Here is a 26,385-nt window from a genome sequence, read left to right as displayed (position 1 = left end):
TCCCCACCCCCCGGAAGAACCGAGAATAGCCTTTTCCTTGTACATCCTGACTTTCCCAAGTTTGTTTTTGTTTTTATTAAAAACAAAACAAAACTTTCTTCCTCTCTTGCAAGAGCTCTTTACAAGTGCAAGATCTGGAGACAGGGTCTCAAACAAAGAGTATCATCTCTGGCTGCTCCAGAGAAAAAACAGCAGGAAAAAAACCAAATGAGGCATGTGGTTCTGGAACAGCCTCCCTTTGGTGAGGCAGTTTGGAAATGCAACCCCTTCCTACATACATGGACATCACTGAAGGCAGAAGCAAGCCCCGCCACTGCCCTTTAACTATTGTCTCAGAAGCTTTCAGTCCTGTAAATGTTTGTTTTCTGGGCACAGGACACCTTAAATGGCACACCAGACTCTCAACATTTAAACATGTGGCTGGCTGTCTAATCTTTCCTTCTTGGGTAAAGCTACAAATTAAAAATTATTATAATAAGCATCACAATACACCAGAAGTCTCTATGATACCGATCCATTTTTTCAAGGATAAAAGCAATCATTTAATCTCAGGATATATTGTACTTTATGAAAGATGCTCTTTCCTCTTGCTAAATAGGCAGCATACGTTCACTGTAAATTTTGGAAAGCGTTAACCTTAGCAACAGGAAGAGTTCATAATTAGCATAGCTGCTGTACGTTAGGAAAAAAATAACAAAACAGTTAAAGAAAATTGGCTCCTCAGAAGTGGATAATCACCCTTCAAAAAGTTCTCTTAAATGGAGAAACATGCATGCAGGAACAGAAAAGTACAATTTGACAGGGTGACTATTAAGACTGTACTGTTTCCTCCTCACTTCTTCAGACCACTGGAACAGACACACAGTTTGTTATTCATGACATATTAACATAACTGTGACAATAAATGGGATCCTAGGCAGCACCAATGTGCTAGAGAAAATAACAGGAAGGTCCTAACTGACATACTACCAACCCACGAGCGCCTTATTTTACTGTTCATTCTCTGGCCCATCGGGTGCTTTTAGAGCCACACTTGAGATGACAATCCAGGAGAATTGCAATGCAGGGGCATGCATCAAAATTCCCAATCTGTGAAGGAAGAAAGTACAGGATAACACAGCCAAGTCTTTCCATCTTACCTTGGTCAAAGCAGCTAATGGTACTGCCACAACAGCACTTTCCACCTCTTGCAACTATGAATAAGCTGTTCACATAAGCACACATATTGCCTTACTACACCTCAATCATTTAATAAGGGGCAAAAAATATACCACTACCACCCTTCCCAATGAAACCAGGCATACGTATCACCTCAGGAGTTATCACTAACACTGTTTTAAAGGAAATAAAAGATTGAGGCTTAGAAATATGTTATATTTATTCAACAGTTTATTGATGGTGTAACTGACATACCCTACTGAATCATGTAAACAAGCATGAGAGATTTGATCTTTTCACTTTTGAAGGCATCCCAGCTGGGGTTTTCCCTTCTCAGTCTATCTGTCATCCAGGCAACACTGTGTGGCCACAGAAGTGCACAATAAATGCTAATGCACTTATCAAGGAATTCCCCTCTGCTCTTCTGCAGACAAGAAATGTAGGCAATAGTACAGAAAAGGCACACAGTAAGCCACATTAACCAGCTTCAAAGCTGTTCTACTTGTGTGGCTGCATGCATTCAGGAGATAGAACACACCACTTTCTCCCTTGCAAGGACTGCTTTCCTTCAGCAGTTTGGCAAGTGATTGCCTTCTAGTATCTATGCTTAATCCTACAGATGCCTTTCTTTGGAGTTGTTGCCATTCTGTGAAGAATTAGTTCTGCTTAATAGCCCGACTGTTGCATGGGGAACATCCAGCACAGTTTTGCACTTTACGACATGAAGAGAAGGATCAAAACACAAGCAGGATTGTGCAACAAAAGACATATCCCTTCACAACTATCCTAATTTGGCATAAAAAAAAAAAAACAACCAACACCCACACCCAACCCCAAAGAAAAACAGAAATAGAAAATTAAAGATTGGCTGCTATGATTCTGAGGTTCCTCAAAGAACAACCCCCCAAAAAACAACAAAAATGTAATAATCACTCAGTGCAACACAGAAAAGGCAATTTCAGCACTGTGCAACAAGAGTCTCCAGCACTGTAAGGGCTCAAGCTGCCCCATTCTGATCAATGAATTTCACTGCAGATGTCAGCTGAAGGGTAAGACCTCTATTTATCAGTCATGTACCTTTAAAAATAAATAAATGCTATTCCTGGCTAAAATAAAACAAGACCCTAAGTAGAATGCAATACCCGCTCTTCACCTCACCCTGCCCAGCTCATCAATCAGAGGAAGCACCGCAGAGCGCATCCCAGGACAGGAGGGGGGCCCCACACATTCCTCTGCCGCACTGCCCACCACTCCGCCTTCCCTCACATCTGGGGGGAGGCGGAAGAAGAGGTTTCATTTCATACAGTGGCAAACTGACACCATCCATATATAGATGAGCATAAGCTGATATGGTGGTACTGTAAGTCTTCAGACTGTCAGAAATGCTATCTCTGAGAGTCATGAGCACTCTCCATTTTTTGCTTACAGTGTTTCAGAATCAGCATCCTAGGATGAAGGACACGATTTCACCGCAAAACACTGAGGAGAGGCGCTGGGAATTCAAGCCCTTCAGGCCCCTCTGCAAATGTCAACATTGCGGCATTCCCATGGGGAAACGAAAGAAGAGATGCCTCCGCTTTCAAGGGCCAAACGCCTGCAGCTCATTTCCCTGTCACCAAATGCCCCCCTACTGCATTACACAGCCCAGAGATCTCTCCCCAATAACTGTCTTTCTACACAGCATAGTAACTAACCACAAAATTCCAAATGTCTTAAAGTTTGAGAGCAGCAGGGAGAAAAACAGAAACAAACTTCACACAAAAAACCCCAAGTAACAAAAGGCATTGTCAGTACTGCTTATATACTGAAGTTACTTAAGTCCTCTAATTAGATGTTTATCTGAAAATTTCTGGAGGTAAGGGAGGGGGAAGAGTTTACACCTCTTGCAATTTTCAAATAAAACAAATCAGAGGTGTGGCTTCCAGATAAAAATCATATTGCCTTCAATGTCATAGAAATCCCTATATTTTTCCCCAAGTATATTTCTCTCACTGCCTTATGCGTCTGGGAAATATCCTGCAAATTTATTCTGAAAGCACCATAAAAGCCCTCATATCAAAGGCAAACAGAAGAAACAAAAAAATTTTGTCTTTAGAGGAAGTCACCTTGCTATAGCTGTTGACTGCTTGGGTGGGAGGCAATAGTTGGATTTCCAGTTTGCCCAGTCATAGTGCAAGCAAATGACCGTGTTCTACTAAGTAGGTAATACCTCTGGTTATTAGATTACTTATATTCTCTAATACACAATGACAATCCATTTTCCTTTTCCATGATTTTCAAAAGCTCATTATTTAGCTCCAACTCAAGGCCATGAATCAAAGCCACCAGGAAGGCACCAAGGGAAGCGTTATCTGGAGCACAGAGAAGCAGTACCCCTATTTCAGACACGCTCCAGCCCGAAACAAGCAAGGTCTGAGAAAGGGGACTTATCCCTGCGAAATGCAACTGCAGACATGAAAAGAATACCACCAGGCCTCCATGAAAGGAGGCGGCCTATTCAACAGGTGTTCTACTTATCCCAGATTTCTATACATAGAGGTGTATAACAGAGAAGAGTTAGGCAAGGTTAGATTATCTCAGGCTGCGTTCCTCTCTTGTGCTCTTCAGATAGTTAAGCCATCCGTTTATCTCAACAAATAAAATATCTCCCTTTTCCCTCAAAAAGTGGGAGAGAAAAGAATACAACAGACCAAGCCTCACTGTGTTTTCTTCTAAATTATGCACTTGCACTTCCATCAGCAGAAGTGTAACACCTTGGCCTGAAGCCAATCAGAAATCCCTCATAATGCGTTCAATAAGCCAAATCAAAACAATACATAGCTTATGAGAGTGGGGTAAAGAAACTTGAAGTTCATATTTCATCTGCTGCAGCTCATCATGTTCATTCAAACGGAGGCAGAAGGTTAACTGGCGGGATCTGCTCTTTAATGCCTGTTATTTCCAGTGGAAGGAGCTAAGCAACAACGTTCTTTTCTCAGTACTTCTTGAAGAGGATCAGCAAAAAAATCCTAATGCTAAGGGAGCACAGCCCAGCTGAAGGGAAGATGGACGGAAGAACCTGGCAACACAATGACAAGGAAACACACCTCCCTAGTGCAACTCAAAATTGGTTCTTGGATGCATTAATTATAAAATTGAAAACATGATTCAAGTTTCATAAAGCACGGAAACACCTTCCTCTTGTTGTAAAAAAAAGGGATTCTAAACCAGCAGACAAATGGACAGATAGCACTCTTGTGCATTTGGAAAACGCTGGGTTTGTACAACGAACTTTTGTTCATCAGGTGAAAACAGGGACTGGATAAAAACTAAGTTCTACCTTAAGCTTTACAGCTGCCTTTGTTATCTGTAGGAAAGCAATTTATTAGTTTGATCCTGTAGAATTTATTGTCTTAGTTTTCTTCACATCTAAAACAGAGGTAACACACTAATCTTTTACTTACTCTAGGCTTTTCTGAATCGCTTAACACCATATATGAGAGGTAGTAGGAGCATTAATATTCATATATCATACACATTAAAACTAAGAGTGAGATTAATAGAAATTAATATTATTAACCCTCTGTCTTCTCAACTAATCACTAAAATCTATGGATTTGTTGGCAAAAAAATGGGGGGGGACACAACACAAATCATAGAAAGGAGGGGGGGAAACAACAAAAAAAACCACAAAACAAAACAGCCCTATTGCACTGATGGAATTGAAACGATCTGTCCCTCTTCATGAGCGCCACACTGCGCTGATAAACTAAATCTCTCTTTGATTGAAGGCCAAATTAAAATGGAGCAATGCAGGAACTCTTCTGACCCAAAAGTAATCCACTCAATCATATAATGCATCCCTTTCCTTTTAGTAAAATGAATAGCCCTCCATAGAACCTTTTCCTTCCTTGACAAGTCCTTGACAGAAGCATGTGAATCTGGACAGTTAAATGAATCAATCACCAGCTGCTAGTCTAGGGCCAAGATGGTGAGCCAAGGGGCCTGCCAGAGTTCACTGACCACTGGTCAAAGCAGGACAAAGGCTTCGCCTCTATGAATAGCCCGCTTCTGGGATCCAAAGGTCACTTAGCTGCCTTGGAAACAGTCCCCTTTGGTTATTTAAAGTTCTCAGGCTATTCTGCTGCAGATATTATTGTTTCAGGTGGTCACCATCTTTCCTCTTCACAAGTTCGTGAAAGGCCAGGCAACCGTTATTTAGGTAAACGCAAGACAATGGCAAACATGGCAGCAACTAAATAGTGAGAAAAGGAACAATTAAATTAAGTACAAATAATGTTTTACATTTTCTCATAATTCCAGCTTCTGAACACACTTGTGAAAAACATCCTCAGAGAAAGAATGTCCCAGTACACAAAGGGCCAGATCCCTGACAGGATCCACGTGCATACCTTGCACTGAAGGTGCAAGGTGTTGAATACTTCACTGCCTTTGAGATTCTGTACATAAATGTGTCAGGAAAAAGAACCAAAAAAAAAAAAGTATCAGGGCTTTTCTCTAGTTGTGACTGAGGGGCTGTATTTCCAGAAAGCTGCCCTACGGCTCAAGGTAAGATCTGTAGCCTAAAAAGTAGGTGGTACACTAGGCTATGTGCTGGAGTAAATACTTGAGAAAGAGAGACAGACCAGGTGAAGGAGGTGGTGAAACCCACAGGTGCTAACTCCTCCACAGCACTGGAGCCTGCGGTCCTCCCTGGCACCTGCCTAATACCATGCACCACAAAAAAGCCCTTCTCCCATACACCAGCAATAAACCCCATTTCCTCTCAGTCAGGCCACATAGAGAGTAAAGGTTGCACTGACAAACACCAGAGAGTGTAGAGGCGAGCACTCACCTAAGCCCTGTCCACACACAAGCTTAAACTGTAGTCAAAAATACAAATTAAATGCACATTTTGTTATTACTGTGCTAAAATGGTTTCCTAAATCAGATTACGCTCTGATACTACCAACAGGTTCATAAATGTTGCTGCAGACCTCTACAGTATCTTCACTGGTAAGTAAACCTTTATATATAAAAAAAATTATGAGGATTATTATCATCCATTTTAGCTATTGCTAAATACATGCTTAGACACCAGCCCATGTTTTGGTTGAATCAAAAAGTTCTGACAAACTCACTTGACTTGTCTCAGAAGTTGTCACAGTGGCCCCTGTTACAAGTCTTTTTTTCCTGACACCCTGCCTATATAAAACTCTAATAATTTCAAGCATATATTTATTTCATTTTTTGCTGCATTACATACATCATTAGATAAATGAGGCTAACTCCTAAACTTTCCTACTAACATAGCATTCAGTATATCAGTCTCTTACATGTGTGTATACACACACACGAGATGAAAATTTCCAAACCCAAATGCTCAGAAGTTAGGAAACTGAAGAAATGAAGCTGCTTATGTAACTGATTTGCTCTGTTTATATACATGCTTTAGGAAACAATCCAACTGCACAACCACACTTCCCCCACTATTCACAGCACCAAATGAATGGTGCTCACATAATGAGCATCTATTCAATATTTTGTTTTCTCTTCTCTGTTCAGTGTGTGGCCTCATTCCTTATTTATTACACTGTTAAGCACTGCCCTGAAGACAGAGTTATTAACTTCCCTATGACCTTTCTACAGTTCTTCACAAATGTTAATGCATCTACTCTCACACCACCTCAAGATGACATTCTATTACTTTAATTTTACTGTTGGGTATGTACAAACAGTTGGATGGTGGCCCAAAATATTCACTAAATTGAGGTGTCCAGAGTAAGACTGATCCTTCACAGCACTCCATGTGTTGCAACCACAGCTCCCCCAACTTGTTGCAGCTCCAATTGATCAAACCTCAGAACCTCATATCAAACACCATAAGAAACATAAGAAACACAATCACAGACTTCCCATGAGAAGCAGGGACAAGCTGACTTGTGTCACATATTGTAAAAGCTTCTGGCTGAAGCAGTGATGCAATTTAAATCCTGCAAAACTCCCCTGACTGGGAGGTTCTTCTTTGTCTTTCTGAAGTTCCCAAGAGAAGTCTGGGACTCCTGGGTCCACATTGCATGTCCTGAAAGATCAGCTGCTCCGATGGGCACACTCCCTTGAGTCAGTTTTTGCCAGCCCCTCGGGTCCTCTCCCACTCCCGACTTGTACCCACAGCAATCTCCAAACTGAGCCAACCCCACACCTCACTCCCCAAGTTTTCCTTAGTACTAGCCGCTTCCCACCAACACGTTTCTCTTCCTTTCCTGACCTCTAGACACATGAGACCACTCACACCTCCACCTCACCCACTTCCCCTCCCAAACTTCCTCTCCAGGTAATTAGACCATTGTTTCCACTTACTTCAGCTTTCGATGCCAGCTGGTTTCTCCAGGCAGTGTTAGATCACACTTTAGCTCCTCATTAATTCAGAACAGGGGAAAAAAGGCAAGTCCACAGCTGCCTAGGACTGCTGAGAGTGAAAGGCCAGCTCAGTGTTCACAAGCAACATGCTCAGCACAAAGAGCATTATCTCTGTCTCTAGCTAGTCAAGCTGAGTAAATCTGTGCTGAACAAGTGCAAAAAAAAAAAAGTTTGAGATTTTTCCTCAAAACTTACAGGACAACAAATTTGCAAATATATTCATATCATGAGCAAAAGCTACTTCCAGACACAAAGACCACTTCCCCAACAAATCCTATGTCTCTGTTCCCTAAGTAGACATTCCCATGCTATCCTAGCGAAAAACAAAAATACAGAAAAAGCAGTTTCATCTTAGATTTGTTATAAACAGTCCTGCAGAAGTATACCGTATTTAAAAAAAATTAAAAGCAAAAAGATGGATACTGACATGACAAATTTCTGTCCAAAAGGTTAACATGTCAGAAACTTAGCAATTACAGTCCTGCAATATAAATATTTGGTAAATTTAAAAGCAGAGTGCCACCATCCCCCTTAGAATAAGATCATCATTTGCACAAAACAGAGCAGAAGAACAGTCTGCCACTGGTATTTTTTGCAAGAGTCATCATTAAAAGCATCAACAGGCTTCATCCCTACTACGCAAAAATAAAGTCTGGCAGCCAATTCTCTTTCTTGGGTGGGTGATGGGAAGACTTTTTATGTCTTCTCAGAAAATCATGGGATTTTTTTTTCTCATTGATACAACTCTAGGCTCTGCTATTGCTTCAGAAACAGTCCTGCTAGGAGGACTATAGCCAGGCCCCGCTAACAATTCAAACCTATTTCACCTTAACTAGCAAACATTTTGATGATTTAAAATCAAAATAACACCTGAGTGAAGTTACCTTCACACTGATGTTTGAGATGGTCACAGCTAACCTACCTATTAGTAGCTGCTAAAAAGTGAAGACAAACTCTTCCCAGATAGTCCCAGATACCCACTACTCTTGCCTCCAGCCAGCTCTAGCACTTGTCAGATCACACAGAAAGCCAGTTCAAATCATCACAGCTAACTGCATTAGTTAGATAACTATCTAGCAAAAAACAAAGTTATTTTTTCTGCCAGGTTATCAATCAGATAAGCACCACAGACTGCACAAGGGATATGGCATTAACTGCATCCCATTCTACATTTCCAAAATTTCAGAACTAGTGTCAGCCACTTTATGTTTAAAGCATGATTTATTGTTCTCTTTTTGCAAACTAGTGGACTGATTAAACTTGTTTATATTCCATTGCAGCTTCTTTTTTAACAGTTTTATGTCATCAGTGGACTTTCATATCTAGTACACACCAAAAATCCCACAGGCTACTACTAATGAAGGGCATTAAAGAAAACGTCAACATTATAAACGTTCATCTAAACACAAAGCACAGATTTTGAATGTGCTTCATTCTCTCAGTAGGATCTACTTCCAGTATCACCTCTGGTGCACAAAGCATAACATGCCTTTGACACAGCTCTAAAAAGAAAGAAATACTGTTTCTAAACTGAAGTGTACTAAAATTCTTCAGGATAAATGTTTTATATTCTTAAAATTGACCATGTTCAATAAAATCTCTGATCATAAAAGAGCCTAATATACTACCATGTATCTCAATGATACCTATTAGCAGATTAGATATGTCGCCCTTTGTGCAGAGAAATAGTTTGCTGCAGTTATTTTACGACAGGTAAGTATATGGTTTTTTCTAGTATGAGTATTTCTTATTATTATTGCTTATTTATCTTAAGAAAAGTAATGCAAAAACAGTAATTATATTGGGGGGGATGGGGGAATAAAGCACTGTGTGGATTTCAGGGATTCACCATCTGAAAGCTTTTATTCTTCCAGTGAAGGAAAGTTATGACCTTTGACACGTGGCCATGGTGCCAAAGAAACTGCTCATAAATGTGTGTCAGTAAAGAAGCAGAAATCAATAAATTCATTTAATCCAGTGAACTATTATGTAGTGAGACACAATATATTTTAAAGAGCCAACTGCTCTACTCTTTCTCTCAAAAGACAAAAATTTTATGTAATGGATTTTTGCATATTCAATTTTTAGAAGGTTTTACAATCTGAACATTATCTTTGACCCATTAATAATATATTTTAGCCAGTTATGCCACAATTTGTTAGTACACCCATTCCTGTTTGAAAGATTCCTGATACAGTTGGATTCAGGTAGCACAACAGGAACACTCGCAGGTGGGCAGATATCCTATTAACAACCTCTACCATTATTAGAGATAGCTATCCACAGGAATCAAACACAAGCAGGTGTTAAAAGTGCATATTTTTTTCCACACTGGGTGCTCAAGAGCAGAACGAATGAGATACTGTTCATCATTCCCAACACAGCAATTTTAAAAGACCAAATGAAGCACCGCTCTACAATGTATATTAAAGGCTTTCAACAAAGTATTTGGTCATCTACCATATATTTTACATGAATCAGCAATAAGCTACATCAGGTAAAGATGATGACCATTCAAAACAAGTATTAAATGCCATGTGCTAGCAATGTCACAAAACTCCCATCAATGCTACCAAGAATTCCATAGTTAATTTCTTGTACACTGTATCAATGTCTTGTACACTGTATCAATGCCTACCTCTTCTAGTGCTTAGTATATCCAAGAATTCCAAACACTAGAAAACATAATTATTGCTAGAAATAAAGTTCACACCCTTAAAAGAAAAGGAAGAAATAAAGAAAAAACACTACTAACTGGAATAAACAAAAAAGTTATACTAATGAGAAACAAAAACAAAACAAAAAAATCCCCATACCCAATTATGTCTCCACTTCTTAAATAAATGAAATACTAATTTTGAGAGCATAGGCTAATGCATCTGAATACAAACTCACATGTACCAGTTCCATGAACCACTGTGCACAGAGCACTGTGGATTTGTACTATGATCATTTTTACAATAGTTTGGTCACGTGATAAAATTGAGCTGCCTTCCTGGCACAGACTGGCTGAACAAATAAAAGCAGTATCCACTTTCAACCTCTATTGAAGATCAATGATAAATCAGCTTGCAAACTGCGGGCCACAGGGTTGTTCGCATAAATAAGCATTAAAAGCAAGATGAAAAAAGAGCTGGTCATATGCTCACTTATGCATTTGGGGAGGGGGTGGGGGAAGGAAGTTTCACCCTTGTAATTTGGGACACGCTATGTACAAAGTTTCTCTCTCCTCAGGCAAAATGACAGAGTCGAGCCAGAACTCCCAGAGAATATTTCCAGTTAACATCAATTTGCCGGATGTCACAGACAAGTTTAATGAACAAAATGATAAATGTCTGTCAATGGCTTCATAAAGTCAATGAATTCTCGTTACAAAGAACATACATAATGCACAGCTCTGCCTGAGGCACATGTTACAGTTATTAGAAGTTTACTAGAGTTCTTGATGTGGACAGCGAAATGGTAATTTAACAATTTATACTAGTTAATTTGCTGATAAGTTACCTGAACAATTATCAATATGTTGAATATTGTACAAGCAGGAGTAAACAAAAAAAAATTTAACACTCTTCTGCATCTTCAAAGACCTTAAGATTAAAGTTTCTTTGAAAAGATAATGGCTTATTTGATAACTTCCAGTTGTAACAAGTTGTAAAACAAAACCAATACTGTATAACATGGAGCTGTTTTTAATGTACATTGTAATGGCTATCAAACCAGCTTTTTCTTAATCATAATTATTATCTGATTTTGAAGTGATAGCCAGACCACTTCAGACAAGATGTTACACTTCTGTCGAATCATTTTTACCTCATCTAAATTTGGGGTCAAAACTGACCTCAAAGTATCTTATGACACCTCCCTTCTCTGCCACAGCTGTGAAAATAAGCTCCACTGGAAAACAGTACCTCCTTCCAGTCATCAGACAGGAATAAGAAACAGGGGGTCACCAGAAGCAGTTTTGCAAATCCAAGACAATTATATAGCACATATGTGACAATTTATAAAGAGAAAAAGAAAAAAAAAAAACCTGACTACATGCAGCAAAACCAGCCTGCACCTGACATGAGAAAGAGAAAAGAATGGGAACATGGGAGAGGACACAAGTGATGAGAATTTTTAATACTAGAACAGATCAGCAAATAAATGAAAAGCTTTTCTATTCAATACTTTTTCCTCTCCATTTTAAGGTGTACAGGAAGTGTCTCTCAATACAGCTTAAAAGAACTGACAATCCCACTTTGTAAACAGGCTGATAGATGACTCATGATTTTAGTGGGAGAAGAGAAGGCTCACCATTGCTACTTTGCATGAGAAACTCATGCTGCAAAGGTTGAGGAGATATAGAAGAGTTATTTTTCTAAACCTATTTTATCTTGTTTTGTCTTTACTCTGAAATGGCTCAAAGGAGAGCCAAAAAAGAAAAAGAGTCAAAACTCAAAACCCTCTTGACTGGAAGATTCAGAAAGATCTTTGGTGTAATGCAAGATTTTCCTCGCTATGAGGGCGGTGAGGCACTGGAACAGGTTGCCCAGAGACATTGTGGATGCCCATCCCTGGAAGTGTTCAAGGCCAGGTTGGATGGGGCTTTGAGCAACCTGGTCTAGTGGAAGGTGTCCCTGCCCACAGCAGGGGGGTTGGAACTAGGTGATCTTTAAGGTCCCTTCCAACCCAAACCATTCTATGATTCTAAAAGTGAGTCATGTCTCTATCAGGGTGTCCGAAGATGAGCTAGTACATGTGGTAAAATTACACTGATCAATTAAAAATCCAACATTTTTTCTACTTTTATAATTCTATCAATTTGCCAGTGATACCATTAAGACATGAAGATCTTGCACGAGAAATTCTAATCTACTAAAACAGGAACAAACAATGTAATCAATTGATGTGAACAGAATTATTATCTGAAGACGCTAAACTAAAATCTGAAGATATAGAGTTGCTTCTGTTCACAGAATTCCCTCCAGTTTCCAACATTCATGCATCACTATGCACAAGATATGCTTGTCTTTACATCACAAGCTGTAAAGACTTAGTTTAACTGCCCCCTAGCTATGTATTAAAAGAACACCAGATGACAAGTTTAATGCTTGTAATAACTTTTACGGACCCCTTACCCCTGGTCAGTCAGGTGATTACCTCTTTCAAAACTGTCTCTCATACGCAAATCACTTCAAAATGGAAGTACTGCACCTCAGAGCTAAAGAGCAAATTTCCATCACACGTATCCTAAGACAAGGCAAACTGTTGCTATTACTATTAAATTCAGAAAAATCACAATTTTAGCATGTTCTCAGCCTAGAGGACTAGGACGAGATAAGTTTTGCTGCTTTGCCATAAATATACCACTCAGTGTAGCCTATAGCTAGAGACAAACTCTTTTCTCCTTTCTAAAATACTGTATTTGTCCCACCTAAAGCTGCGATTCAGAAAAGCCTGCCAATTTTGGACAGAATGTAAACTTGCACAGAATGGAATCTGTTGCCCATTCCAACATCTACTTAAACATGGGCTTGGCAAAGATGTTCCACATCTGAATACGGATTTGCATTGAATACAGAATTGCAATGAATTGCATCTGAATACAGAATTGCAATGTTTTGAGACAAACCCCATCCTACCACCAGTCCCTTTATATCAGCCAGTATGTAGGAAGTTTTCTTCCTAAGATTCTATAGATAGGAAAGGATATCAAAGACTCTCTCTGCAGTTAGAGCCTTGCTTTTCATAACAGATTTCTGTCATAATTCAGAAAAAACAATCTTACTCCTTGCTGTCCAGGAGAATTTTACCAGGGCTCTTATGGCAGGTGCCACTTTCAAACACAGTTCTTGTCAAAGGCTGGAGATGTAATTTGCTCAGTAGTATTCTACCATTGAAAAAAATTGGTAAAATAGAAGCCAAAGTATAACTGTAAGGTCTTGAGAGGAAAATTGTTGATCATTATTGTCTATGGAAAGGACTGCTGAGATTTTTTTTTTTTTAAATACTGACTTAACTGAGCAGATGGCTCAACTGTATTTTCTTATGTAGCAACATCCCTTAAAACTGTCTGTTGAGAGAATAGTTTAGTGCATACTGACGTATCCAAAGGCAGGACTTCCACAATTCCTTGGTTCATGTTATACAAGGTACAATTACCTGACCTGGCTGTCTGTTGTACACTCATCAGTTTAAACCAAACCTACAGAGATGTAGGATATGGGTGCCCTTGTGCACTCATGCTCTTCTCCTCTATTAGCAATCCCAGACAGCAAGGACAGGTTTCTAGAAGGAGCTGGGACAGAGTGTATCACATGTTCTGTGAGCCTCGCTTGCCTCCATGCCCACGACTGCAGGAAACTCTACTTAATGAGGTTTCTACCTGTTTTCTAGTTTTATAACAAAAGTTCTTGCCTGTTCTCAGTTTTGCTCGAACTTTGCAATCAGTGCTTTTCCATTTATTTCATATTCCAGAAGTCATTCCTTTCCTCAAAACTTTGCCTACGTGCAGAAAACAACTTCATAAGATCATTTTCAAATAATTTATGGGAATAAGTGTGTATTCTTACTACTTTATTCAGAAAAGGAAATCAGTTTATACAGGTATAAATCCAAGAACCACGATTACAGAAGATTAAATAACTGCACTCCTTGCTGACTTTCTGCCTCCCCAGTAGTTAAGTCCCAAGTAACCCTTTCAGAGATGGTGAAGTAGTATCTTGGTACATTGCAACTTTTGCCTCAAATTAATGATTAAATTCTGATAACAGCTTAGGATATAAAGCTTGTTGTCAGCATTCCTATGTCTTTTATAAAACATGTTCGTTTTCAGTATTTCATTTTTCACGTTGCATTCTACTGCTCTGAAATCCACTAAATGAGAAGGTACTCACTGAATACTATCACAATTGCTACAATGAAGTGTTCAGGCTAGAAGCAAATATAACTTCTTCAAGCTTAACTACTGAAAAATTTACAGAGTTTTCCCATCAGCCAAACTCAGGCAATACCCTGACCACAGCAGGAGTTTTAAATGCTGTTTAGTGTAACAGTGGCACAGAAAGACTCAGTAACCCTGAAATCTTTACCCCATAAAATACAAAAATTGCACATTGTGTCATTTTGAGGTTATGATAATACAAATCTAAGTGAACTTCATGAGCACACAGCAGACCTATATGCATCTGGGGGTAATAATACCTAGATCCTATTCCCCTAAGCTGCAGATGCACTGATGTGTCAGAAATGTCCTACCAGAAGCCCAAGAGAGACGGGCAATTGAGAAACAAGCACTTTGGAACCAGGCGTCGAAATGATAACTGTATTATCCAGATGCCACTTAGTTTATTTTGCCTTCATGAGTGTTCATGTTGTTAAAAAAACCTTCCACTCACCTAAGGAGATCAAATGCAATTTCACTGAAAAAAACCTAACCAGAATTACTGTTGAGAGTTATGAAACAAAGTAAAAGCAGTAAAGAAAATCTGTCTGGTACCGCTTATTTACATTTTCCTCTACTATACTAGGAAGGCCTTCTCCCTCCAAAACTTTTACATACAGAAAAAACAACACAGAAGAGAAGGTTACAATAATTTCATAAAGTCACAGACAAATCCTCCACACTCCAGTGGTTTCACAACCATCTCTTTCCTATGTCTACTGTTTATCTCCATCTATTAAAAAAGTAACAATTTCATCCATAAAAAATGTTTCCACTATAGATGTAGGTTTTGGAAGGCTGCCAGATGGATTTCTAACTCCCAACACAGATCATCTAGTGCCAGGGTTTTTTTTTTTTCTCCTCTAACTCAATTGCTGAGACAATCAGCTTTAAAACGTAGACGCCACTTAAAATGCTGCTGCTTAAAAGCTACATAGAGGTTGACCCTAGTAACTAATGTTGACCATACAACCCACACTTACTCAACAAAATGTGGAGACTTGACATTGTTGATTACTTTTTCACTTAGGTGGTGATTACCAGTTATAAAGACTGGAAGTAATCAATCCCAATTTAACAGCTGGGCCTATTGATGAAACAAAAAAAACAATGCAAAACTAAACAAAAGATTATGTCCACAATTCTGGAGATAAGATATGGAAAAAATACAAAATCCTGAGGAAAACACACAAAAACTAAGCACAAATTTGTCCAACGATGGAAGTGGCCATATTTCTGTAGGAAAATGCTTAGTAACTTTTAAATTCTTCCTCCAAGATTCTCTTTTGTCATTGTCTTAAATTGTTCTGCACACCATCAATAGCCACAGCTGTTAAATTGTGAAGACGTGACAAGTCTCTAGGCAAACAACTGCTCAGAGTGAGATCCTTTTCTTTAGGATAATCAGAGCTGGCTGACAAAAGGGGGCCTTACTGAATGCCCTTTCAACAATTTCTACACCAAGAAATGCAGGAGAGGGAAGGGGAAGAAAGGGAGCAGTGAGGGGGAGCACCACACTGCAAGAACAGAACAGCATCCTTTGCTGCTGTATATTGCTTTGTGAGTAGAGAAGAAATCTCAATAGTTTAGTGCACATATCACATGCAGAACTTGCACCAAGGAAGAACTGAGTGCCTCTAGTCACAGCTCTGAACAAATTCTAGCATGGTACCATGTTTTCCTTCAACATTTCTCACATAGGTGAAGGTTTTATTAGCTACAGTGTACACTGCCAATAAGACTGAGCATCCCTTTAAAAAAGCAGCTGGTAAAAACTTTATATGTTATAAAGTTACAGTAATAAAAACTAGTAAAAATCATAACAGCTTTGGCTTACTAGCTAGGAAGAAAAGCAAGGGCATGAAATGCCTCCATTTGGCATTATGCTTGACAAATTTGAAACTAGGTGTTGAGGAAACCCATGAAAAGCTCACTTCTCTAGTTACGTGGTAGTGGAAACAAACACCGTTCATGTGCACTAAGTAAAGTTTCATACATTTTTTGTCCTGGCAACAATATAAAAGCCCATCCCTTAGTCTGTGGAAGAGTTCTTACAAGTGCAGACCAGTCATTGCTGAAAGAATAGGGGATGCTCTAGTGCCAAAAAAAAAAGTAACTAGTGGTTATGCCTTAAAAGGATGTTGACAATTTCTTCTGTAAAGATGTTGTAGGAGTTCAGGTCAAAAGATGTCTGGGGAAGTTCTCAAGGAAAATCCTACAAGAAAAAGAGTTAAGAAGGAAAGTGTTTCCCAGTTTTCTTATTTCTTCAGTGTATCTCAGTTAAAGAACAAAAATCTTACTGCTCTTCTTCACCATTAACATCTGACATTGCCAACTACGACATTAAACGTCCTCCTTAAATACTGGAATTTAAATGCACTGAGGATCAGTCATGAGCACTCCCAGCTTAGAAATGGATCCTCCTCAGGACATTCAAATCAACTAATAAAAGCAATAGCAATAAGGCAGCACTTGTAAAAACCTATAACAAGAGCTTCCTCAAACTCTCTGTAACCACACCAGTTCTACAGCATTAAGACTTTGCTATCTCTTTTAACACAAGACCATTGTCTATAACAGCCATTTGCCATTACACTTCCACCTCAGTCAAAAACCATTTCTGCCCCCCAACCCTACCCTTCTATCTCAGAATTTGTTCCTCTCTCCATTACTATTTAAAATAATCAAACATACCTTTGAGCTCTATTGGAAGATACCTGAAGTGACAGATTCCATGCAAATTGAAAACTATATTGTTAGACCACAGCTATTAATCCCTTCATTTAAGGCAAGATATTAAAATTAATTAAAAAATAATTAGTAGCAGAAGGGCAAAATTTTTGCCTAGACACATGTTCCATAAATGCCATAATTTGATGAACACTTATTTTTGCAACAGTCTTAAGTTTCAGTAGCCTTCCTCTGTCCCCACTAAGCCTTCCCACCTCCACACCAGTCCTCTCAGTTACACCAGTGCAATCACTGTGAGTGGCTCCGTGACAACAGGAGTCAGGGAATTAATTTGGCTTAAACATCATCTTTTGGTTTAATTATATTATTTTAACCCAGATCAGTTCCCTGTTCAGTTAGCCACACATGCAGCTGTGCACACACAAGGAAGGGCACAATGCAAAAGTGGGAACAAACAGCTGGAACTGCTAAGAAAACATGATTGTCACAGTACAGAATAAGGCTCAGCTGGATGCACTCCTAAGTGCAAATATTTAAAAGCAGAGCAAAAGATGTTATTAGGATATCAAAACATAAATATTGCTAATTATTGGCATGACAATGGGACCGGAAGTCACATCACTGCCACAACAGGTAAGCAAAATTACAAACTCTCCACAAAGTATAGCCTGCTACGTGTAAAAGGCCCAGCGTTTCACAAACTGCAGTGCAGTGTGAATACACAGTTTCCCTGCAGGAGCATATTCCCAGAAACCTTCTGCTTGCATAACCTTTCACTCTTGTGAAATGTAGAAACCTGTACATGAAGAATTGGGCTTACATTTCCTGGAATTCAGAAGCATTAAAATCAATTCAGCCAAGTTACAAGGGGAGAAAGGGTTACCTAGGAATGCTCCTCCCCAGCTGTATATATCCCAGCCAACCATCTTAAGACTTCAATTTCCAGTTTTTGTGAAAAGTAAATAAACAATGAGCATCCTATCCAATCACTGCCCAAAGTACTAGCTTTAGAACATGATCCACCTTCTTCATTTTTTCTTAATACTATCTTATTGGAAGTCTAGCTTTGTTTTTAGACAGAACCTTACTTAACTGGTTAAATAGTCATAATTTAAAAATGCAGGAATACAAAAATCTCAGCTTGTTTATTTTTGGCTGATTCAAAGTTGTACCAAAAGTGCTTAGACTGTTCTCCACAGTCTACATTCCTTTTATATTCTGTTAAAAGAGACCTGTCTTACTTAGTAGCAGTGGCAGCAGTAAGTTGAATTTTGAGTAAGTCATACTCTTCACTATTAGCATTTTACCCCCGCATGTTGCCTCACAAAGAGCCACACAGGAACCTCCTCCTCTCCCCCCCGCATCAATTAGCCTACTTGGGAAGCAACTACAAGTGTGTACTGAAACTAATATTTATTTTTACCTAAGCAATACCTCAGCCCCACAGTTTCCTTTAAAAAAAGTAGGGGGATCTCATCGAAAAAAAAGCCCTAAATTAGTCAAATTCTTTTGTGCATGGATGAACAACAGGAAAGCAAAGCCTTGGGGCCTCTGGGGAGGAACCCTGTCCCTGCAGACCTACTCTGATGTGCTCGGGAGATAAGGCTCCATAGTGACACTTAAGGAAAGGCCTGCTCACATTTGAATTTCTGCATTCCTCAAGAACAATTCATGGCAATCACTAACTTTGCAGAGGAGCTACATGAAAGCTTTGGCCAATGAATGAGGGTCATCTGCTCTTTATCACAAGGGTAAACCTCATCCTGGCCAGTTTCTAACCTTTTAACCCTGTGAATTCTTAATTTGCACATGAATAATGGAATTCTTGCCAAGAGTGCAACCTTCAGCTTCCAGTTCCTAACTTTAGAAACCACGACCTGATCTTCTTGTGTGTTCAAATCTTAAACTCTTGGACAGATTAAAGTTTTTGATTTCCAAATGCAACACTAAACATTACAATTCTGAAGCAAAAGATAAGCTTAGTGGCAAAAGCTCTGACCAGGCAAAGTAAAAGAACATCCTCACACCCTGCTGCTACCAGAGACTGAAGAGAGCATTTGCTTTTTTCCTCCAAAGAAAGAATGCCCATTTAATGCCTATTCTCCACCTGTTTAATATGTATAGTTCCTTCTGTACCCTGACCACAAGGCAATTTGCCTTCACAGCAACCGACAACTACTTCTAAACAAAACTATAAGCCTACAAAATCCCCTACAAGACTAATTTATTTCACTTAAAACGTCTGCAAAGTTCAATCAACTCATGATAGCAGGCAGAAACACTGTAAAAACGAGATATAAAACTAATTTTGCACGTGTTTTATGGGCTTGAAAATATAACAATACAAATTACTGCCTTATTTCACAGCTTTACAGTTAAGATGACATTCTCAAACCAGTCAGATTGGAATAGGACTAAAAAGAAGAGACTGCTACATAGAATAACTTCATGTTTGGCCACTAGTTAACCACTTAATCACTGAGTCAACAACACCTACTGTGATCATTATGGATCCACTATCTCTTCCAGTTTTCTCCAACAGCCATAGGAAACCTTTCAAGTATTCAAAAAAGAAAAAGAAACCTTTTGCCACAGTGTTGCAGCGGATGGGAGGGGAGAAAAAAAAAAACAAACCATAAAGTAAAAAAGGGGGGGGGGGCCTGCAAAATCAGAGTCTTACTCCACAGCATGCAATCTATTGGTTCACAACTCTTCCTTGGTGGAAATCTTTCATTATCAAAAACAAAACAAAACAAAACAAAAAAACCCCACAGAACAGAGTTAAACCATCCTTCTGGTGAAATAATGTGCATGCAAGAAACAAACATTTATAAAAGTTCAATACTGTCTGAATAAAACCAGATACTACAAGTGTATTACTATCCTCTACCACTATAGTGCTCTGTACTATTCCAGAAGTTCTCTGATATTGAGCACAGAGGTCATCCTGCAATGTCTCAGATTTAAAACGGCCCTGAATTTTCCACAGTCCTACACACAGAATCCATCAGCCACTGCTTTGCTTTATATTTATTAACAACAACAAAATTCCTATCCTCTTAAGAGGAGTTTTCTTCAGTCTCTTTACTAATGGTGCTGACACTCTTGACGCCTAATGATGTGAATTTCAATGTCAACAATATGACTAGTTCATTTTTCATCATTTTATCAAAAATATCCAAGACCTGCTTGGTCTATTAATCCTGTACGTAAGTCAGATGCCATGATACAAAGTAATAAGTAGCCACATTTTTGAAATCAAGAGTTCACAGATCAACCTCTTACAGCATGTGAAAAACTCATCACTTACTTGGAGCCACCTGCTTCCAGGCTGGTTTTCAACTGCCCAACACTCTAGCTCACTGAACAAGGTATTTCACACCTTCCTGGGGTATCTTATGGACAGTTTTTATAATCAGTTCAGAAGCACACAGAAAAATACCTAACAAATGTTAACATTCAGACATCTTTTAATGTAAGCTGATGTACCAATTGTATTAATTAGTTTCAGACTGAATTTGGTAAAACATTTACATGACATTTAATTTACAACTAATGTCAAGTTTCTATAGAGGTATCAGCACCACAGTTTTGTGCAACTTTCTACAAAGAACAGGGTTGAAGAGGTCAAAGGAAGCTTTTTCCTATTAGATTAAGTTAATCAGTTAAGTCCTATTATAGAGGGAACATGAGAAGACTACATAAACTGTGTACTCTCTGTGTTACACTTTCTTTGAAATGACTCCATGTACTTTTGGAAAGCAAAAAAGATAGTGCTGTAGAAGCAGCCTACTAGCAAAGCTCTGCACTGGCATGGAAGAAGGCATGGCATTCAGTTCCTAACGCGCATCTCTTGCTTGATACGTTTAAAGATGCTAGGAAAACGGAGGGCAACACACACTCCAGGTCAGACTGTTAAAGCCATAAAGGCACTTACACACAACTATTTCCTTCACTATTCATCCAGTAGTAGGGAGTCACACTAGAAACGTGTCTCTCACTTCCTAGGGGAACCACTTAACAGGCCCTTACGGTTGGTTCCAGAGGACCCTGAAGCAATTCCAAAAGGGACAGCACCTGCATCTGCTTGGCTGAACACACATGTCAGAAAAGGAAGGGCTTGGTAATTTAACCCTCGCAGTTGCCCAGAAAACCCTTCCCCTCTTTCCCCTCCCAAAGACAGCCATCTCTATTATTGTTCTGCCCTGCCGCAAGACGGCACAATACAACATCAAGCTATTGAACAAGGAATAATAATTTTTTTTATCAGATTTGTAGATAACCCTTGTAAGGCTGCCTGAACAGCACTTGAGAAACAAGACCCAGAACTTTTGTAGCAGGTTGCCAGCATGGCTCTGCATCACCACCTGCTCTGGAAACCAGTGACCCACATGACCCACCCACGCAAGGCACCACTGCCCAAGAGGTCTCAAAGGTGGCTGTGCCGCTCCTGCCACATCAGGGACTCGAAAAGGGGCCACCGGAAGTTTTGCTCATAATCTTTACACATTTAAAAGGAGACAAAGGTTCTGCAGAATTGACTTGCTCTTTACTTTGGTAATTTGTCTTTCCAGGTACACAATCAAAGCAGTAGGTTGTTGTGTGCTGTTCAGGGAACTGCTGTCACAAACTCAGGAGCAGGTTAATAAGCAAGAGCTGGAACTTACTTGCTAGTGTGAGGTGGCTTTTTTGACTGAGAATAGCCCCGTATTTGTTCAGAGCTAAGCACTGGTAAAATCCTTCATCAGACAGCTCTCCTTTCTTCCCTTCCACCTCACTGATATATAACGAGCCGTTGGATAAAGTGTAGATCCGTTCATTTTCAGATACTTTGCCTCCGTTTTTCAGCCATGTAATAGTTATAGGAGCTTCACCACGGGCCTGGCAGTCTAAAACCACCGGATCCTTCCTTGAGACAGTAACATCCTGAGGCTCTTTCACAAAAAACAGTTCACTAAAGCACCACAGTCCTAAGAGAGAGGAAAAAAGATTTTGCCTGTAAGTATAGATGTGCAAGTTACCAAGCGCACTTGCGAGCTGCGAGTCATCGTGCTGAACCCACCACACGAGGTAAAACTGTCGTTATTACAGGCTCTGAGGTCTCCGAGCCCTCCAAACTCGGAAAACTCTGGGAAAACTGTGCTACTGACCTCAAGCGAAGTAAAGCCATCAGCCTGTGAAACACCCAGGCGTTTGCCTCCTAGTTTTCAAGCGCGTTGTGTCAAGGAGCTAGAGAACCAGAGCCTTAAACACCCGCACAGCCCTAACCACGGTGCAGCACGGGAGGCGCTAGGTGTCGAGGTGAGCACCGGTGACCCCCGCGGGGCCGGCCGGGCGGCGGGCACGGGGAGCCGCCCCGCTGCCGCCGCCAACCCCGCAGCGGCGGGGGCTGCCACACAGGTGCGACCGTTACTGCTGCCGGGGCAGCGTCGCCCAGGGAGCCGGGGCGGCCGAGCCGCTCGCTAATTTTACAAGCCTGCCAAAGGAGCCGGAGCAGGGCGAGTCGTAAAAGGGTAATTTTACAAGAAATCGTTAGCGAAAGCCCCTCGCCGGCCAGCGGAGGGACGGCAAACCGCCCGGCGCCCCTCAGGGCCCCAACGCCCCTCACAGCCCGCCCCGCGGGAGCCTCCTGTCCCCGCTGTTCGGCCCCTCACAGCCGCCCCCCCCCCCCCAGCTCGCGAGGGCGCGAGCGCCTGGCTAATTAACGGTCGCTCATCGCCTAACGTGGTGGTGGGGAGTTACCCGCCGCGCGCGCGCAGGAGCGAGGCCCCGCAGCCCGCTCGCGCCCCCTGCCGGCGGGGCGTCCCGGAGCTCCTCCGCGCCGCCCGCCCCGTCGCGGCGCGGCGCGAACAAAGCGCGGGGCCGGGGCCGGTTCCCGCTCCCGTTCCCACTCCGGCCGGTGCCCCCGATGCCGGATAAATAAAACCACGTGCGGCGGAGCGGGGCCGGGCCGCGGGCGGACAATGGGCCTTTGGGGCGCGGGGCGGGCGGACTCACCTGGCAGCGGGAGCAGCAGCGCCCGCAGCAGCGCCCGGCGGCGGAGCGGCGCCATTTAGCGGGAGGCGGCTGGCATGCCTCGCCGGCCGCCGCGAGAGAGACCGGTCAGCGGGCGAGGGGAGGAGACAGGGGACGGACGGAGCGGCCCCGGCGCGCCCGTCCCGGCCCTACTCTCCGCATCTCGTCTCCATTGGCCTTTGGGGAGGAGAGGGGCGAGGGGCAGGGCCGGGCGGGGGGCGGAGGGAGGGACGCCGCTGGACGGGGCGGGCCGCGGCGGACAATACCCCGGGGGGCGGGGGGGGGAGCGGCGGCAGGACCCGCCAGCCCCGCGCACGAGGGGTGACGGGCTCCGGCGCCATCTGGGCCGGTCACGGCCGGGGGGGCCGGGCCCGACCCCCGCCCGCGTGAGCACTGGCGCCGCCCCGGAGACGCGGCCTCACCCGGACGGCGGCGCCGCGGACAGCGCCGGGACCCGACGGCAGCTCCCCGCGGGCCCAGCGGGAGAGCCCCGAGCCGGCCCGGCTGTGCCAGCTCCGGTATTTCGCGGGCAGGGGCTGAGCCCCTACGGCCGGGGCAGGAGCTGCTGGCCATGCCTTCCCCCTGGGCGCAGGGTGCCCCTGGACACCACAAACCGCAGCACTCTCCTCACCGGCGTGCCGAGCATCTCCAACACGTGCACCTAGCCAGACCCAGCTTTACCAAAGGTCTGTGCCAAAACTAGAGATACCCACCCAGGGCATCCGATGGGTGGAGGTGCTCAGCCCGAGCCCCATGCAGTGGGGGCTGCAGTGCCCGATGCAGGTGCAGTGATGTCCAGGTTTGGCAGAGCACCCCATGCCCAGGTGAAACTGGCTTTCCCACAGATGCAGACTAGTTTTTCAAGCATTTTTCGAGCAGACTAATTTTTTGAGTATTCCCACACTGCTCGAATATGAGCCAGCAGTGTGCCCAGGTGGCCAAGAAAGCCAATGGCATCCTGGCTTGTATCAAAAATAGTGTGGCCAGCAGGACTAGGGAAGTGATTGTGCCCCTGTACTCAGCACTGGTGAGGCCGCACCTTGAATACTGTGTTCAGTTTTGGGCCCCTCACTACAAGAGAGACATTGAGTTGCTGGAGCGTGTCCAAAGAAGGGCAACGCAGCTGGTGAAGGGTCTGGAGAACAAGTCTGATGAGGAGCGGCTGAGGGAACTGGGGTTGTTTAGCCTGGAGAAAAGGAGGCTCAGGAGAGACCTTATTGCTCTCTACAACTACCTGAAAGGAGGGTGTAGAGAGGTGGGGGTCGGTCTCTTCTCCCAGGTAACAAGTGATAGGACGAGAGGAAATGGCCTCAAGTTGCGCCAGGGGAGGTTTAGACTGGATATTAGGAAATTTTACTTCACTGAAAGGGTTGTCAAGCATTGGAACAGGCTGCCCAGAGAAGTGGTTGAGTCACCGTCCCTGGAAGTATTTAAAAGACGTTTGGATGAGGTGCTTAGGGACATGGTGTAGTGGTGGTCTTGGTAGTGTTAGGTTTACGGTTGGACTTGATGATCTTGAAAGTCTTTTCCAACCCATACGATTCTGTGATTCTGTAATTTTTGAATGTGAGGATGGGCATTGATCAGAAAAGGAGTGCCATTTTGTCAATGGTTCTCTCTGACCCCTTCATAGAGCACCGATAAACACTTCCAGATGGCCATGCAGGGCAGTGCTCTGCTGCCGAGGATGAGCCGCCCATTACTTGTCTCTACCAGGAAGCAGCCATAAGTTTACATCTGTCTCGAGTCCAAAATGTAGCTTGCCGAAACGCGACCTAAACTGCAACCATATGGCTTGAGAATCATGCTATCAAGACCCTATGGATGATTTGTATGGGAGATACCATCAAATCAAATGCTGCCACTATCATTTAAGCTTTCAGCTTCACCCATGATTTTACTACTCCATGCTTGCAGCTAGTGATTTCTAAGCTCTTTTTTGTCTGTTCAGAGTTCTAGTTTCTAAAGTTACCATGTAGGAAGGCATCTTCTTACTCAGCAGATTTGCCCCCTGTTTGCATTCATTGTGAGAGCTGCTGACTTCAGTGACAGGCAAGTTTTTACTGCTTTTTGTTCCTGCCAGCACTGCAAAGCTCACAGAGCTGGGAGCTGGCAGCCAAACTTGGCCACTTCTGCTGCATCATCAGCGGGACTGGCCCCAGCCTCAGTCGGTGACTCCTCTGAAAGCCTTCGGGAGAAAATCAGAACTATCTAAACATAACATAAGCCGTAGTTTGACCTATATCACCTTCCTTACTTGTCAAAAATAGACAAGCAGAAGAATTCAGCTTGGTCTGATCTTAGCACAAGTTTTCAGAAAGCTAATTAGGAAAGATTTGGTTTACATGCAAATCAGTTACCCAAAAGGCATCCATCCAGGCAGTTTCACAGTCACTTTGCAGAGCAGAACTGCACATGCACCACTTCGGTGTCCAAACAGGAGTAAATACAGCAACAGGATCCACTTGACCCAGTATTTTTGAATTTTCCTCAGTGTTTTACTTTATCCAGTCACAAAAGTGTGAACTATGAAAAGAATTACCACTTACAAGCAATTTTGTTTATATTATTTTTTAGTATTAATGATTAAACAGTACTTCTTTCTTGTGGCAAACTCACAACTTCCATCGGCAGCTCATGCTGGTACTGTACTCTCTCCTGCTAAACTCTGGTTGATCAGAGTGACCTGAATTTGAGATTTCCTAGATGACCTCAGCACGTCTAGAAGACAAACACACCAACAGGGAATGCATTACCCGGTAACATTTCTATGCCACATGCTTTGGTCAATTGGTGGAGAGGCTGAAACTGTCCCTGGTTAGATGTAATGTTATTTCCCTGCAACCCTGTGCTCTGCACAGCAGGGCACTGCTTCCCGCAGGCACGAGCAGGCACAACTGTGCCGACTGTACTGCCCAGCACTGGACACTATCCCACCCGTCCCAGGAGGGACACCGCCTTGCCCAATTCACCAGCCCTTTTTGTAGCAGGAGTTGGTCCTAGTGGACCAGGGGACAAAAAAAGCTGACAGAGAGAGAGCAAGTTGTAGTCCTACTTGCGGGCTGGTTTCCATTAGCTGTGTCATCTGTGCTCACTGCTGTATTCTGCTGTGGCGGGGAAACTGCTTTACCGTCTCCCTGGGCTACAGTGCCAGCAGGAGGTTTTGACTCGTGAGATCAAATGCAATATTTGTCTTA

General features: G+C 42.3%; 1 protein-coding gene across 1 annotated transcript in view; it reads right to left on the bottom strand.

Moving 5' to 3' along the window:
• The window catches only part of PRTG (protogenin), an 88,227-nt gene extending 64,924 nt beyond the window's left edge, over positions 1–23,303 (bottom strand). The window contains 2 exon segments of the mRNA XM_075505968.1: positions 21,841–22,143; positions 23,171–23,303. Coding sequence (XP_075362083.1) covers positions 21,841–22,143; positions 23,171–23,225 — 358 coding nt within the window. The 5' untranslated portion in view covers positions 23,226–23,303.
• Between the last annotated feature and the right edge of the window lie 3,082 nt (positions 23,304–26,385).

This window comes from Mycteria americana, chromosome 6 (assembly GCF_035582795.1).
Source record: "Mycteria americana isolate JAX WOST 10 ecotype Jacksonville Zoo and Gardens chromosome 6, USCA_MyAme_1.0, whole genome shotgun sequence".
Lineage (NCBI taxonomy): Eukaryota > Metazoa > Chordata > Aves > Ciconiiformes > Ciconiidae > Mycteria > Mycteria americana.
This window is presented reverse-complemented; position numbering and strand designations above follow the sequence as displayed.